Source organism: Lathamus discolor, chromosome 12, assembly GCF_037157495.1.
Source record: "Lathamus discolor isolate bLatDis1 chromosome 12, bLatDis1.hap1, whole genome shotgun sequence".
Taxonomy (NCBI): domain Eukaryota; kingdom Metazoa; phylum Chordata; class Aves; order Psittaciformes; family Psittacidae; genus Lathamus; species Lathamus discolor.
The window spans coordinates 14,872,932-14,889,762 of NC_088895.1; the positions used below are offsets into that span (position 1 = coordinate 14,872,932).

The 16,831-nt window shown below is 48.5% G+C and overlaps 1 protein-coding gene across 1 annotated transcript in view; it reads right to left on the bottom strand.

Annotated features, from left to right (window-relative positions):
• Positions 1-482: 482 nt before the first annotated feature.
• The window catches only part of MN1 (MN1 proto-oncogene, transcriptional regulator), a 31,556-nt gene continuing 15,207 nt past the window's right edge, over positions 483-16,831 (bottom strand). The window contains exon 2 of the mRNA XM_065692662.1: positions 483-1,106. Coding sequence (XP_065548734.1) covers positions 925-1,106 — 182 coding nt within the window. The 3' untranslated portion in view covers positions 483-924. The remainder of the gene's footprint in view (positions 1,107-16,831) is intronic.

Below are 16,831 nucleotides of genomic sequence, written 5' to 3' on the forward strand. Positions count from 1 at the left end.
AAGTGTCTTCCTTCAGCTAAAATGGGTTCTGGGGACACAGGGCACAGCGGTGACAGCCCCAGCCCCAGCTTTGGGGGTAATTTCTCCTTCAGAGATGACCTGGGAGCTGCAGGAGCATCACCAGGACCAGAAGCTGCGTCCCCGCTGCCCCTCACAGGCAGAGGGGGTGCCTGGGCACTCGAAGGAGGTGATGATGACTCCGAACTTTCAGCAAACTTCCTGACTCATCCAGAAAAACTTCCTTCTCCCTTCCCGGCCACGCCTGGACCAGACCGCTCCTGACAGCTCCATCCCTGGGCTTCGCCAGGGGACACACAGGAGTGCGCCCTCGCCCTGCCGGGGCAGTGGAACGTTATCAGTGGCAGCACATCGCTGTCTCGGGAAAGGGCAGGCTCCTTGCCTGAATGTTCAACAGAGCGTTTGGCCTGTATGTGACTGGCAGAAGCTGGGTGTCAATACAATATATAACATAATGATGACCATTTCACTTTAACCGGCGTTTATTCCTGAACTGCTGTTCTTCAGGATCACCATTGTAATAAGCACTGAACAAAGCAAAACAAAACAAAAAAAAAAGGAAAAACAAAGCAAATGAGGAGGAGGAGCTTTGTCTTATGACATACATGACTTGGACATACGCTGAGATGAAAAAGGAAAAGGCCTCATCTATGAATGTATGCCAAGGTTACAGAATAATGGGAGAAAGTGGTCTAGCAGGAAAATCTTAAGCAAAAGTGTGCTAACTGCAGAAGGGTTAACACTGGTAACATACTGTGGCAGACGATTAAAAAAAACTTGAGGTTTACTTTAAATTAACCCTTTCCAGTCCATATGCCACTAAGCAGGTACCAACCTAGAAAAATAGTCCACCTAGCAGTAGCGGCCCTTTGAAATTAAAAAGAGAAAAAAAATAATTTCTTTTGTTCAAGTCAGGGCGGCCACAAAAGTCCCAAATCTGTTGGAGATGTCCGAGTGCAGGGACCTCCACGTCGGCACCGCAGTCCGGCCCTTCGCCTCGCCCACGTCGTCCGTGCAGTGGACCGAGAGGCACTGCAGGTGGCTGCCCGTCTGCGCCGCCGACGTCTTGCTCGGGGGAAGGTCGTGGGCTGAAAGGGTTCAGAGAGAGCATTAGGAGAACCGCAACGCAACACATCCACGTGCACAACCCATCCATGGAACCCCACCAACACTCACAACCCCATCCACGCAACCCAACCACAGCATTCAGGGAACTCCTCAAGCTTTGCTTCACATCATCCTTCTTGTGTTCCACAAAGCCAAGCAGTGCAGGTTTACCACCCTCCATGGGGCAAGTTGTATCCCTTTCACTCAAGCAGTTGCTACACCAGATACCAAACAGGAACTGAACAGCTCATTACACAATCACGGTGATATTAAAAAAATAAACTAGTCTAGAAGTCCCTGGTTTAAACTAGAAAATGCTTTTAATGCTTGGTTATAGAATGCCAGAGATGCTCATATCCAAAACAGTATCATAACACCAGAGAGAGAAACTCTGGAACCTGGGGGGACAGTGCTGTAAATGATGGGAGAAGGAACACGGCTCCAGAGCAGCACTGCTGCTGCTCCACCACATGCTGCATTAGTGCAACCATGCGCAAACCCCACACAAAGCTCCATCACACACCTCAGCCTGGCACAGCCATGCTCTGGACTTGCACTTCAGCGGGATGCCCTCACCCACTGCTTGGACAAAGGATCCAACACCAGCAGGTCAAAAATGCTCACATTCCCTAAATCCCAGTGGATTACAGTCCCCTGTGGTTGCCATTGGTTTTTTAGTCAGTTTCGATAAATAAGCAGCACCAAGGAGCAGAGTTCATCACGTAATACCCCAAAGCAGAGTTTAAGCAGGCAGAGATGAATTAACACACCCTGCCCTTGCCCAGCACGAGGAGCTTCTGCTCTTCCCTCCCATTTCCCCTGAGCCCCCCCCACACCCCAGACCCTCACTGCACAGCCTGTGCTTGCCTCTGAGGGGTAACAAGCGGCTTTTCCTCCCAGGGGGTGTTTCCAGCTTGGCCCTTGACATGAGGGACACATCTGTGCTGCGGAGCTGGACTGCAGTCCGTGCCCCGTGGGCACGGCAGCCCGGGCCACTGCATCCCAGGCTGACATTAGGGTGCCACTTCAGAAAAATCACCGGAAAAAAACCTCCCTAAATAAATGCTATTTGATGAGATGTTAAATTTAAACTCACTGTCCTGAATGTAAATATACCTGAATAACTTTCTACTTATAAAACATTTAAAACTCAAATGGGATTGTGGAGAGAACTGAGAAAGGGAAACAGTTTTTCTCATTTGTATTTGTTCACAAATACAGATAGCGAACACTTTGAGTGCACACAGTACCCAGCATTTCTTATTCTTATGTCTCCCTGACTGTACAGGACATGCTGGTCTCGGTACAGGAAAAGCCAGCGCCTTGAGATTAGTCTTTGTGACAGCAGCTTTCTTCCTCTGCTGCAGAGAAAGAGGAAAGAGTCCCACTGCTGATCTGCGGTCACAAGGGGCCCCGGGATCGAGGTGGGGTTTCTGCAGGAGCATTTGCTGCAGGCTCCAGGGACTGGCCTCTCAACAGCACATCCCCAGAGTGGGACCCAGCACTCAGCTCTGTGTGCCCGGTGCTGTGCCGGGATCAGAGCCAGGCCTGAGCTGCCCCTGCATAAACCATGCCCGCACCACCAACACCCAGAACGGAGCAGGTTCTCACCAGGAATTAAGTGAGGAAGCTCACATGGCACAAACATCTAAAGAATAAAAAAATAGCCTTATTTACTCACAAACCAGCACATTCAGAAGGAAATTACTGATAAAGGCATCAATGCAAAAAGCTATCCCCAGCGGTGAACAGGATTTGCTGGCCTCAGAGGAAAACCCAAGGAAATGAGGTGAATTAATATCATCCTCAGTTTGCAAAGTCAACCCCAATTGCCGCTGTCCACATGATGCCACATGCTGTGTGGGAGCTCAAGCTCTCTTGGTCTGTTGTTAAAGAGCACAGAAAATGGTCATTCAAACCCAAGACACACAGGGGATGAGAGCCTGCACAGGTCTCCTCAAAGCCAATCTGAAGGGACAAATTCAGCACAATTTACTTTTTTCCAATATTGCCATCTTGACAAAGCTATGATGCTTTTCTGGAGGGGAAAAAAAAAAAAAAAGCAAACCCAAACCCCTTTGTATTAAAAACCTAAAGTTGTGCTGATCCACCTGAGCAGAATCATGTTCTTAAGCAGGAGCTACTGCGCAGTGCTTGTCCAAACTCTCCCAGCAGACCAGTCTCACCAGCCTTCCTCACTGCCTCTGCCTCCTTCAAAGCAGCAGTGCCCAGCACTTGCCTTCTGCAGTGCACACAGACCTGGGGGTATTGCTGGTGGAGACTGATGGGACTCAGCAGGTTAAAATTAGTCGGGTAATGCAAAACGGTGTCTTCACATCACTGCCTCGTGGTTGCCAAGTTTCAGATAAATCAGTCAGTCATGACGTACACCTAATTGAAACCAAGGAATTTTCAAACAAATTATGTTTAAACATAAGCGTGACCAGCAGGTCGAAGGAGGTGATCCTGCCCCTCTACTCTGCTCCCGTGAGACCTCACCTGGAGCATTGTGTGCAGTTCTGGTGTCCTCAACATAAAAAGGACATGGAACTGTTGGAACAAGTCCAGAGGAGGCCACGAGGATGATCAGGGGACTGGAGCACCTCCCGTATGAAGACAGGCTGAGAACATTGGGGCTGTTCAGCCTGGAGAAGAGAAGGCTGCGTAGATTAGAGCACATAGAAGGCTGCGAAGGATGCTGGGGAGGAACTCTTCTTTAGCGACTGTAGTGACAGGACAAGGGGTAATGGGTTAAAACTTAAACAGGGGAAGTTTAGATTGGATATAAGGAGGAAGTTTTTTACTGTAAGGTTGGTGAGGCACTGGAATGGGTTGCCCAGGGAGGTTGTGAGTGCTTCATCCCTGGCGGTGTTCAAGGCCAGGTTGGACAGAGCCTTGGGAGATGTGGTTTAGTGTGAGGCGTCCCTGCCCATGCAGGGGGGTTGGAATGAGATGATCTCCAGGTCCTTTCTAACCCTAACTATTCTATGATTCTATGAAACTGCACAACTGCCTCTATTAGCAACTACTGCAAGAAACTTGTGCTATTAGCAAAAGCGATACCCTTCTAATAAGAGCCCTCCTCCATGCCCGGGATCTCGAGAGGGTCTGGGTGGAGACTTCCTCTCCAAACCAAAGGACATGACACAACAGAACCTGGGACAGACACAAGTAGAACCAGCTGGTGCTGCCTGAAAACGGCAAATGCTAAAGTAGAGATAAGAGGTAAAATGCCACATGCAAGCACACAATGGGTTCACATGGAAGGCACGAAAGCAAGGAAGTGACCAAAGGCCAACAGCAGTCTGGGAACAGCTCAGCCGTGACAGTGTCCTCAATCCAAAGCACCATCCTCAGCACACGCCCCAGCAGCCCCCCATAGGCGATGGTGGGGTCACGCCAGGGAGGACAGTCCCCTGCAGAGCAAAAGTCACCAACTGCCTGCGACCACCGTGGGTTCCTCCGCCCAGCGCCCACAGCAGTGGCACCTCCTCACACCCCGCAGTGGGGTGACGCCGGGTGGTCCCAAAAGCCAGCTCCTGCACAGATTGAGCTTAAATTCCAGCACTGGAAACTTTTCCTTTTTAATTCTAATGGCCCATCCTACCATTATCCTGCCCAGAGCAGCAACCCATACTCCGTATTTCAGAGGCAGACAAAGAGGAGGCAAACCCAGCACGGTGCATCCCAACCAAGTGTGCAAAATTGCTCACTGCAGAGAAAATTCCTGCGATAATGACTGAATGCCCTGGAAGTTAACATGAGGTTTGATTAATATTATTAGCTCAGCTTGTGCACAGGCACTTCCAAGAGGCAGCCACAACATCTGGAAGAGCTGGGTGGCTACAGCGAAGAAATATTTGCAAACATTCGTTGGAACATGAAAGTGAATTAAGTCCGGCCGTTTTCACAGCCCTTGCATGTTCGTGCTCAGCAAATACTCCAGCAGGTTTGTTTATCGCAGTTCAAGCCCTATGTTTTAGGTAAATATTTCCAAGCAATCTCCGCACAGTTTGCTAACACTCATCAGTTACAACAACAAACAGCAGCAGCGGTAAGGACTGTAACAAGCCTCTGGGACAAACGCACGGGGCTGCTCTCCTGCAGAGGCAGATGAACACTCGGACACTTTTCCGTTCCCAAAGGACCAGAAAGGTTTTAAAAAATGTAACATCACATTTTGTTTCTAGGTAAGAGCTGCCCATTGAGCTCCTGAGCAGGCTTTACCCACACACACACGCTGCCATCGCCAAGGCATGGGGCATGGGCAGAGCATGAGAAGGCTCAGGAGCCTCCTCCCGCCCCAGCTCCTGCTCTGACCTGCACGTTTGGGAAGCTCTCTCCTGTCCTGCTCTACTCCCGAAGCCATGAGTGCCTCCAGAAAGCCACAGGGTGCTGTTTGTGTGCGCAGCAGTGATGGCAGCACAGCAAGAATGCAGGAGCCTCCCCAGGAGCATGGGCACCCACAGCTGGGACACAGGGAGAAGACGAGGAATCCTGCTCCACCACAAAATGCCATACACACACTACAGCTGCTCTTTCACATCAACACAGCAAAACCGCATTTTTCTCCAGCAAGAGTAGATCCCGACACCCTCCTCGTTCCTGAAGACACCATGTCCTGAAGACACTTCCAGTCCTTCCAGCTTCCTTCTCTCCCTCTTTCCTCAGCCCACATTAAGCTGCTCTGTAAAGCTTCTTCCCTCATGTAGAATCTTCTCAGGCATTCTTTAAAAATAACATGTTCTCCTACCCATGACAACCCCACCAAGCACTGTGCAAATCCACATGTGCCCCGATTTTTAGGTAACCTAATCCCATTAAAACCGAGTTCACCTGCATCGCTAGCATGCATTATGTGCATCATCTGGTGAGAGAAGAGATTAATGGAGGGAGGGACGGGGTGTAGCCAAGGCAACCGCAGATGCTACACAGCAGCACTGGCAGTTTCTGATGCTTTTCAGGTGCTGCTCATGCCATTCCTCTCAATTTTGCCAAACCCACCACCACCAAAAGGAACGGGAGGCAGTGACAAGCAGGCGTGAGCGCATAGCCACAGTCTGGTAGGGGTCTGGTCGGGAGTGGGTTCCACTCCACATTTCAGTGTCCCTGCAAGATTGAAGTGACAAACAGGAGGTGAAGATCCCTGGAATGGCTCCTCGCCCCAGGGCTCATCCCTTACACTTCTTCACCAGCTCTGACAAAGCCACGGCCGCCCGCGCTGCCCAGGCTCCGGCCGCCCGCCCCACTCAGCCCCGCTGCTGCCGCCCTCGATGGCCAGCGGAGCGTGAAGCCCTCCACTGCTACTGATCTTGTTAAAGCTAAATCACAGGATCTGGCCAAAACTGCTCTATTCCCTCACCAGTGATCAGTTTCCCCTCTACCATCTGATAACCACTCTTAAAGGATGCGTTAATAGGCTTCTGTTCACCCTGTGTCCGTTAAGCAGAGCCTGAGCTACTGTAAGAGGGAATAGATTTGAGTAATGATCTCTTATGAGGCAGCAAACCTACATATAGTGTTTAAAATTATTCCCTTAGGACAAGATGTTTTTCACCAAATCTCCCACATGACAGTTTGACATATTGGTTCAGGCACATAGCTCTGTATTTGTACACAGCACAGAATCATCTTTTTCAGTTTTCAAGAAAAATAAGGTCTGAAAACGTTTCATGTTTTCCTGCGCACTGGACCGAGTCTCCACAGATTAATTTCGTTCCAAAATCATATTTCTAAACACAACTAGCTCATTTGTGTTGATAAACAAATGAACTGTCTCCTCCCTCGCCACGGTAGCACCAACAAAATCCTGGACAAAGGCATTTTCTTGACCAGGAAGTGCACATCTTGCATTTGATTATAAACACAAACATGGCACCAGCCACATGCTTATTCCATGAACTTGCACTACTTCTGGTCTTCACCCACAGAACCTGTACCCTGCTTGGACTGGATCAGCCTTTTCTGTTGGTGATGCCTGGCTTTGGACTCCGCAGCACCGAGCACTCTGCTGGCGCTCAATGCAAAGCCCCACCTGCTCCATTACCAAAATCATTGATGTATTTTCTGTAACCTGGGCAATTTTTAAAGCCTGTAAGATGCTTATAGGTGCCACCTTCCCCAGTACTGTAACAAAAAAATTAAGGAAGTCAGAAGTATTTGTACTTAATATGAACAACTGATCCCAAGGACTCGTAATGAGCAGCACAGCCAAAACGGGGACCAGGCAATTCCCCTCTTTGCTGGCCAGGAGAACTGTGCAGATACCCCAACGCCAAGGTATCGGCCACATCTCACTCATTAACATTTCAAGAAGTCATTTGGCTTGGTCAGCCCATAGATTTATTGCTGAGACGGAGCCAGCTGAGCCTCACTGTGAAAGCCTTTCTCACAAAGGAGAGAAGGCTCTCCAGCCAAAAATGCATGCACAGCACTGAGCACTGTCCCACACCACTGAGATATCCTTCAAACCAGGATTAAATTTGACTTTGCTGCACGCAGATGAGACACCTCTCACCTGAAAGCATGACACAGCCGACCCCACTGGCCAGGGCTGGGAACACAGCCCGTTTGCCCTCAACACTGAGCAGTGCCCTCTCCTCCAACAGCCCATCAAGTCTGGCAATGTCCTCTAATCCTCAAAGCCTCTTCCTCCACAGACAGCATGATTAATTGGAGGTGCCTGCCACTCTAAAGGGAGCGTGTATCAGCCCATGCTGCAGAGATGTTTATTTTGCTTTCCATGGCCTCAGAGCTGGCACGGAGCTCCAGCCCCGCTCGCTGCTTGCACGGAATTCAGATAACAGGAGAAACAAAGTGCTTGCTGAGAATACATATTTTTACTTTTTCTCCCTTGACCTCTTTTCACGCTCCTGTTTTCACCAGGAGCAATGGGAGGATGCACGCACCACGACAGGAAGGCTGCCCAAACCCACAGCAGCGTTAAGGGTTTGTTGTTACGGCTGTAGGGCTACAGTCAGACAGCAGTGTCCTACCCTACAGCTCCAGCAGCCAGCCAGGGCAGATATGACTTGGGGACAAACTCAGACTGTTGGCCACATCCTGCAGCCTGAAGAAACTGGTGAAAACACCAGTAAGTAGGAAACATGCTAACCCTGTTGGTGGAAAAAGGGGCAGTCACCTTACATGTAGTATGACCTTGAAGATGCAGAATGAACAATGTGTGGATAAGAACAACATTGCTGTTTTAAAACGTGTTCCCTCCATGCTGACTGAGGAGATGACAAAGGGGGAACCCACAGTTCCCCACTTTGCTGCCCACTGCCCAGCCTAGAGCAATATGTGCCCAGGGCTTTATAGGAAAGTGTGAAACTCCTTACACCTTTTATTTCTCTGGAGGCTACTGTTAAATTACTGCTTTCCAGCTCTATGACTCTCTGAGAAGAAACTAAGCTCTGTGTCAGAGAGGGGAGCCAGAAGCTCCGTACTTGGGGACAGCAGTAACTCCTCGTAGACAGCCACAGGGACAACGGACTGTTTTTAACTCATATCCTTCCTCTCTTCTGGATACTTTCAGTTCCTCTTTTCAGTTTAACACATTCACTCTCGGTCTGGCTTTCTGCAAGATACACAAGCCACAGAAGGATTCTGCCTGGCCCCCTTGTGAAGAGGTGAGGTTGGGGTTTTGCATCTCATGTAATAAAAGACCATTCTTGCAAACCAAGTCCCACCACAGCTGCTGCTGCTTCCTGCTAGCACAGGCCTGCCTTCTCCCATGCAGGCAAACCACAGCTGTGTCTAACAGCCACTGAAAGCTGATGGCCAAACCTTCAACCATGGTCTAAGTCAATGCAACCCAACCACATGACTCTGAACCGCTGGTCAGGCTCCTCAGTGCCATCACCAACACCATGCTCTCCTAGGCTCTGCATGTTATGAGATGCTATAGCCCTGCCCAAGTGAGGAAAGATGGCTTTAAAAATCAAGTCAAACCAGCTGCCACCAACAGTCAAACCATTCCTGGATGCTTCCAAGAGAAAACAAACAGGAGTCTGGCAACTCTAACTCATCCCAGCATAACCGATTCAATTCTCCTAGCATTCATATGCTGCCATCCGAGACCAGCAAATCCTCTGGGAGCTCTGAGCACTTCTGCTCATCTTGGAAAGGAGTTAACTGCCTAAATCCTGCCCACCGGCTCCACCGCATTTACACTCAGACCCAGCACTGGGATGAAGGCTACAAACAGCTTCTCCTACCCCTCCCTCTAAAGTGCTGCAGCTGCCTCAGCCCTGTCCCTACCTCTGCATCCATCCAGCACGTAACATGAAAAGGAGAACCCCATGGTAGGAGTGAATATTGGCTGACTGATCCCATGTTTTCTCTGCTGTTGGAGTACATCACTCACTGGCACTAACTAAATGCTTTGAGCCTATTTTCACCGAGGGTACAACCCACACATCCGTGATGAGTAAGGAAGTGCAGGTTTTTGCATCCAATACGTTCACGTTTATTTCATATGTACGCAAATTATCACATGGCAGCCTTAACGCACCACTCCAGCCCCTGGGAATCCATCTCTCGACAGCCAGAATGCACGAGCAAAGAAAAAGTTGGTCATAAAACCCAAGGTGGAATTTTCTGCCTGCACAGAAGTCAGATGCAATTGTTAAATACACCCCAGTGTATTGCTGCACCAGTATCACCTTCAGCCTAATGCAGGTTTCAACGCACAGAGCAAGCATCCAAAAATAGCAGAAAAATGCCCACTCACCCTGGCAAGGGAAGTGGGTGCATGAGCGGGTTTGTAAAGGCAGTGAATTGATGGTGATTATGCACAGAGCGCAACAGAGGAGGAAACATGTAAATTCCATCTCTCTCTCGTCAGATTTGTGCAAGAGCTTCTACATAATTGCTGGGGAAAAAATAGAAATGCCAACAATAAGTAGGATATTTAAGCCCTGCACATTATACATGGAAATCTTTATTTTGCTTAAATGAAGTGAAAACAGAGTGAAAGAAGAAGTTCCCTTCAAAGAACTTTGTGGTCACTTAGTTTCAGGACGCAAATTAAATGAATAAAAAGCCAAGTACAAAAAAGGGCATTTGTCACTGAAATATCACTAGTCTCTTGTGAGGCAAAAGCCTGGGTACAGCTGGCCAAAAACTTTGATGTGTTTTGTTGCCTTGTTCCCAATCAACAGAGGCCATGTCGTCATATCCCAAAGCCAGATCTGCATCCATCTTGGTGGCCAAGGCCAGGACCAAGGGTCCTCCCGCTCCCATCCCTCCAGGCTCCTCCCAGCTCCTCCTGCAGCTCCTGGAGGTGCCTCTGCCCGATCTATAACTCACAATTATGAGAGACCATAATACAAAACTGCCACAGGCAAAGTCAATCTCTCCCAAGGGCCTCACACATCTGAGGCTCTTGCACACCAAGAAATGGTGATCACATGCATTAATGCTCCAGGTTAAGCCACATGAGTTCAAGGATATTCATGAAAATACAACTGGAGTTTACCAAAAGCTAACAGGAAGAGAGAATAAACAGCATCCAGGATCTTCAGCTCTTTTATCCCATTTATTTATAGTGTTACCTTGAAATACATCCCATTGCTCTTTAGGAGACCTCTAACTGCAGTTGATGGGTTAGAAGTAGCAGCTGATACGCAGGGACCTTGGGCCTCTGTGAAATCAAAAGGAGCTCAAACAATTTCACCACTCACAGCGTAAGAGATCAGCGAGAGCAGAGACCCCAGAGCAAAGCCGGGTCTCACCAGGGCACCTGCAGAGATGCAGTTCACAGATTCTGGTACAACCCCAGGTTCTGCTATCCCTCAGATTTTATCTTGGCCACAGAAAGACGGAAATGCTGCTGCCAAATAGTGGATTTGGTGCATTCAGAAACACCCCCTAAAGCAGCAGGAAGGTGTGGTGGTTCAGCTGGGGGTCACAAAGCTGATGGAGGACCAGCATTTGTTTGAACAGCACATTTTATAATTTAATCTATCTGAAGGAAAAGCAAACCACTCATTAGAGAGAAGAAATCCACAACCATATGAAGGAGGAATGGCAGCAAGGGAAATCCACCTTAAAAAAAGCCACACAAAGAAACTTGGCTTTCTGAGGTACGTCTGTAAGTGCCACTATTAGGGTAAGAAAATATAAGCTCATCTTTTTCTTCCAATTGTCACATCACTGTGGAGAGACTTCACGAAATTCTCAGAATAGCAACGAATCAGGAGCAAACAGCTGCTGAGGCAGGGACGCCACCGGCACACACTGCACTGCTCCGGAGGAAAATTAACTCCAAACCAGAACATCAACAGAATGTGCCAGTGCAACACGGAACGGACAAGTGGCGTTTTCAAACCCAGCGCTGAAATACGGGCTCCCTTTCCTGCCACGTGTTCATGGGATTTATGACCCACAACAATGTCAATGTCCCTGGAAGATGTAAGAAGGGAGTATGTTCGGCTCCACATGTGCACGTTCCACACAAGCCCCCTCACTGCTGAAATAAAGCCAACTATGAAAAAGCTACATGCGATGGCATAAGGACTACCTGGTCATCTCCTGCTGCAACTGCCCCAAGAAGGGCACTGTCTGCACTCGGAGCTCTGTCAAACCAGGCCAGAAGTTGCTCTTCAGCACCTGCTTCACTACCATAACACAAACGCAAAGGCGGCACCAAACAGACAATCTCCTCCATGCCAGCGCTGAATCACATCGCTGCTGTGCACAGGCGGGGCGATGCTGGGAGCACAGCTCGAGTCACACAGCCCCATCTCTCACTGAGCGAGCCCCAGCTGTGAGCCCCAGCCACTGCTTCTGCACCAGCCAGGGCTGCTGCACACGTAAACCACCACACTACCCACACCTTAAAGCCTGTAAGATACTGAGTCAGTCGGCCCAACATCAAACCTGGTTATTCTGAAAGGCAAAGGCATTCAGACTGGTCTCCAGGTACCTTCTGAGTGCAAACCTGAGTCACGCTTCTGCCCAAAGATGTGTCTCCCAACAGCAGCATCCCATCCTTCACAGATGAGTGCTCTGTTTACTGGAAATACAGGTATACATGATAGCAATTGCAACAGATTATGCTACCCTTCATCCTTCTCCAAGGTTTGGATCCTCACAGCCTCAGCTGTGAGCTGCACAGCTGCCAAGGCAGATGAAATGTTGGGCCTGCTGGGCTTAGATAAGAGGGTGAGTGAAATGACAGCAGGAGCACCCATAACGCAGGGGACCAGAGGATTCATGGAAGAACAGAGAGGAACTCAGTGTCTTTACATACCCACCTTGCCTCCAGTCCTCCAGGTCTTCCTGGGCAGAAGGCAGCTGTGCTGAAAGAGTTAACCTTGCCTGGGACAAACGGATCTCCTGTTTCTCAGAAAGTCAGAGGCTGGAGCTAGGCTGCCTGCTCCCTGCCTGCTCCCTGCCTGCAGCCTGACCCCTGACATTTCCACCCTGCTTCTCCCTGGCATGGAGAACTTAACCATAGACAAACAAACAGGTTGGGAGGGCAGATAAATGGGAGACAGAGGAGGAGAAAGGGAAAATTTCTCAGATTCCTTGTCATAGCCCTGATTAAATAATAGCAGCCACCACCAGCCGTGGGTGAGGGGCTGGCGTTTATCAGTAAACCCTGAGTCTACAGCAAGACATCTCTAATTAATCCTGAAAGGGTCCCTTCCCCCTTCGACTTCCCAGGGAGGATTTCATGCTTTAAAGATGCAGTGAGTCCATTTTAGCTCCTTTCGTCACAAAACACCAGGGCAGAAAGCGCCTGTTCAAAACCACAGCCAGGATTTACAAACTATGGCAGAGTTCCATCACGTGCAACCACGCAGGCAAACCCCAGCAAGAGGGTGTCTTGATTTAGTCATGCTTAACCTTCTGAAGTGATACACCCAGCAAGTAATAGTCTTACAATGACCTGCTGGAAGCATGCACACACGTAATCATAACAAGGAACAAGTCTGCAGATTTTACCCGGGTCTCCCACCGTTCCATCTTCACCTATTTTCCAAGGGATAATCTGTTCAGTGCTTGATGCAGTTCTACTGACCCCCATTTATGTCCAGTTTTCCCATCACTATGGTGGCACCAACATCACTCAGTGATGGAAGAGACTGCACATACACCCAAAGCAAGACAGTTACAAACACTCTAGCCCTGGTCTTTCACTTAGCTTGGGGAGGCTTCTGAAATCCATTTCAGAAGGTCTCCTGGCCTTTGATCCAAGGCGAACATCATACTAGTGCAGAGCATTACAATTTAAGCCATCAACCATGAACAGCCACAAACTGGTATGTCTCTCCACACCTCTGCAGCAGTGGGAGAGGAGCTGTGCTTCCAAGGCACCTTCATCCTATCACCACATTCGGGGAGCCGCTACATGCCAGTGAGCACCCATCACAGCACCGATGGAAACTCTTGTCCCTGGAAGGCGGACAGAGCACAACCAGTACACGTCACGTAAGCCAAAACACAGTTTCCAATGGAAGCCACTCTCAACAAGCGGCATGGCAGTGAGGGTCTGACAGCAGAACACTCAGTCCCCCAGGTTGCCAGCCACCACAGCCAGCCAGCAGCCCAAGCAGCCAACAGCCCTCCACACACACATATACTTTTTAAAAGTTGGCCATGAGAGTTCATCCTTCTCTCTCTTCCTTTTGCTTGTAACCATAAAAACAAGTGTTAGTGTTTATTTAATCACTTACCTCCCCCTTTTTCTTTTCCAACATTTCTAAAGCCTTCCCAGCTTCAGAGAACAGCGACACACAAAATGGAAAAATCTAGTATTTCACATTCTTTTTTTGGTAAAAGAATAAGCATTATTTAATTTCCTAACCCCCCTTTTCCATTCTCTATTTTATTTTTTCCCAAAACTTGTCTAAAGCTGAATAAACCGGTGTTAGAATTACAGAGATTTATTCTTTTTGGGTGGTGCAAGTTGCAAAAACAGCAAATGAGAAAGTGGAAGAAAATCTATGAAATCACGATCTCTGGTGCCATCAAAAGCAAAAAGAAGAGTGGGGGGCAAAGGGAAATCTTGAAAGTCTAAGTTCAAATTGTAAAAGGAGGCTCTATTTCACATCAGCTTTATGAAATTCCCAGGAAAATAAAAAGTCAAAACCAGTTATTTTCTTGAAGATCTATATTCTTAAATACCTGTTCTCAACATAGTCTGTTTTTTAAAGCAGCACTGGGATGGGGATGAACTGAAAACATTTCCGTCTACCAAAAAGATCCCAAATCTGTCTGCAATGACAAGAGACAATCCAGTGTATAATCAAAGACAGAATCCTGACACGTTCAAAGCGAAAATTATTGTAACAGCTGCGACTTTGAAGATGAGAAGTGGGGTTTTTTGATAGAAACAATGGCCATCAAAATTTCTACTGTAGCAACCAATACTTAAATGTACAACTTAGTATGCAGCGTGCCTGCAGGTACAGCGAGCACCACAGCAAGGTAATTAATAAACTAGTGACGCATAAGAAATCCCTACCTAGCGTGGAACCGAGCAGCGCTCTGGGCGAGTACCACCCACCCAGGGCAGCAAATGCTTCCCATGACAGGCTCCCTGCTCCTGTGGCATAAACCAGCGCAGGAGTGTGAGAGCAGCCCGCAGCCAGGCCGGTTGTACCGCTCTCCTGTCTCGGACACCGAGGTTTATGTCTCCTGACAGTACAAGGGATGCACGGGACCCAGGCACCCAGGTCAGCAGCATCTCTGCACCCACCGGGCAGGGGCAGAGCTGATCTTGCATGGTGACGTGTCCTGCCCGGCCGGTGACAGCCCGGTGGCAGAGCTCCACACCTGCCTGCGGCTCTGCCCTGCGGGGCTCCGTGCTCACCAGCACTGCAGAGCCCTTCTGGGGCATGATAAACCCAGCTCTCGCAGGAACTCTACACACCAGAGCGCCCATTTTCAAGCCCTACAGTTGAAAATGCTGCTGTGACTCTTCAGAACCGTTTCCCTTCCAGAGTTACTCCAGACAATGGTTTCTGTGGGGTTTTTATAATTTCGCTTTACACAAAACCCCTCAAGAGCCAATGTCCCCAACACAAACCTTGAAAGTTACAAAGGACCACCCGGAAACGTTTCAATTTCTGATGTTACTGCCATGGAACCGCACATTCGCTGCACAGTGTGAGCCGCAATCTGCTCTGAACTGCCATGATTCACAAAAAGTGAGTCACAAAAGGGAAATTTTGTGAGTGAATAAATAGCTATTGTGTAACCCACCTAATGAGGAGTGTAGTATTTTTCTGTTCTTGGATTGGAAGATCATTGGAAGACAACTCTAAGTAGTCAAAGCCCCACTGCCTATAAATACCCCTTTCAAAATCAGATTTTGGATTAAACTCAGTGTTAGTTCGGAGCGAGAGAAAGAAAACAAACAGATGCCAAGTCTTGAGTAAGGTACCCACCACCCAAACGTAGAGTCACAAACACAGAGTCCCTTGAAGTGTAATTTCTCACAAAAATGACGCACAAGGCTGCGCAGCATTACTGCCAAAGTGATTTTTAGTTTGTACATGGAGACTTTGAGTGGTATCAAATCCTATCCATGTCTCCATCATCACAAGTAGCGCTTATACAGGGGAGCCATTTTACTAACACTAAGAAACACCAAGCAATTTATTTAGTAAAGCATTTTCCCCACTGCAGCTCAGCAGTGAATAGCTGCTTAAAGCAGGAACCTTCCCATTAGCCCTATTCCTACAGTACAGTTTTGTTCTCACCGTAAAACCCTTTAATTGAAAGGGAAACCATTAAAAAGCACTAATATATGATTTGGTTTTCTGGTGCCTGGGACAGGCTGCTCCTGGCTGTGGCACACTTACTGGGAAGGCCGGGATAACCCCAACACACTCACCTGTCTCCCGAAGGAAGGATGAGCAGATCTGCCACAGCATCCTCTGGCAAGCCAGGTCTCCAGGGCACCTCCACTGCCATTTCACTGCACCACCAAGAAGGATTCCTTCTTTTATTTAGGCATTTATTTACCTTCTAGAGAAGAGGGATGTATTAAAAATAGTGGCTGTGTGTTTGTAAGGGGCTGCGTGGTGCTGCCTGGTCACGCCACGTTCAGGCTCATCACCTCTGCTCCAGATGTGCAGTGACGAACCCACACCAGGTGACACTGGCAAAGGCCACAATGGGCTTCACCGTTCTCCCTTTGGGACTGCTTCTGGCAGAAATGACCTGGTAAGTGACATATTCGTGTCTCCATCGCATGGTGGCCACAGGCCCGGTAAAAGCACAGCTGGCGTGTGCACCACAAACCACCCTGCCAGCAAGCACAAATCCGGATGTGGTCACACGGGTAAGAGGTGCCCCTTGACACATGCCCTGCGAAGGGACTAGAGTCAAATGGTGACGCTGGCCTCTAAACCCAACATCTATTCTCCATAGCGTACACAGGCAGCCCACAGTAGTCCTTCCAGTGAGATTTAACTAAAGGGGGGGAGCACTGAGGATAAAGACAGATCAAGTTTGCTCTAAAATTTAAAATTAAACACTCCTGTTTTGGAAAGAATTTCATTAAGGTGAAAATATAATGTAGAAGTACCCATTTAGGAAGAATGTGCTATTAATTCTTAGCAGTGTATGCAGAAGGGAAAATTGCATTTTTATCTAAATGGGTTTTCCTGCATAACCCATTTACAGTATTTTTTTACAGCTCAGTAATGGGAACTTTTCACATTTCTATTTGGGCCAGACCACTGTG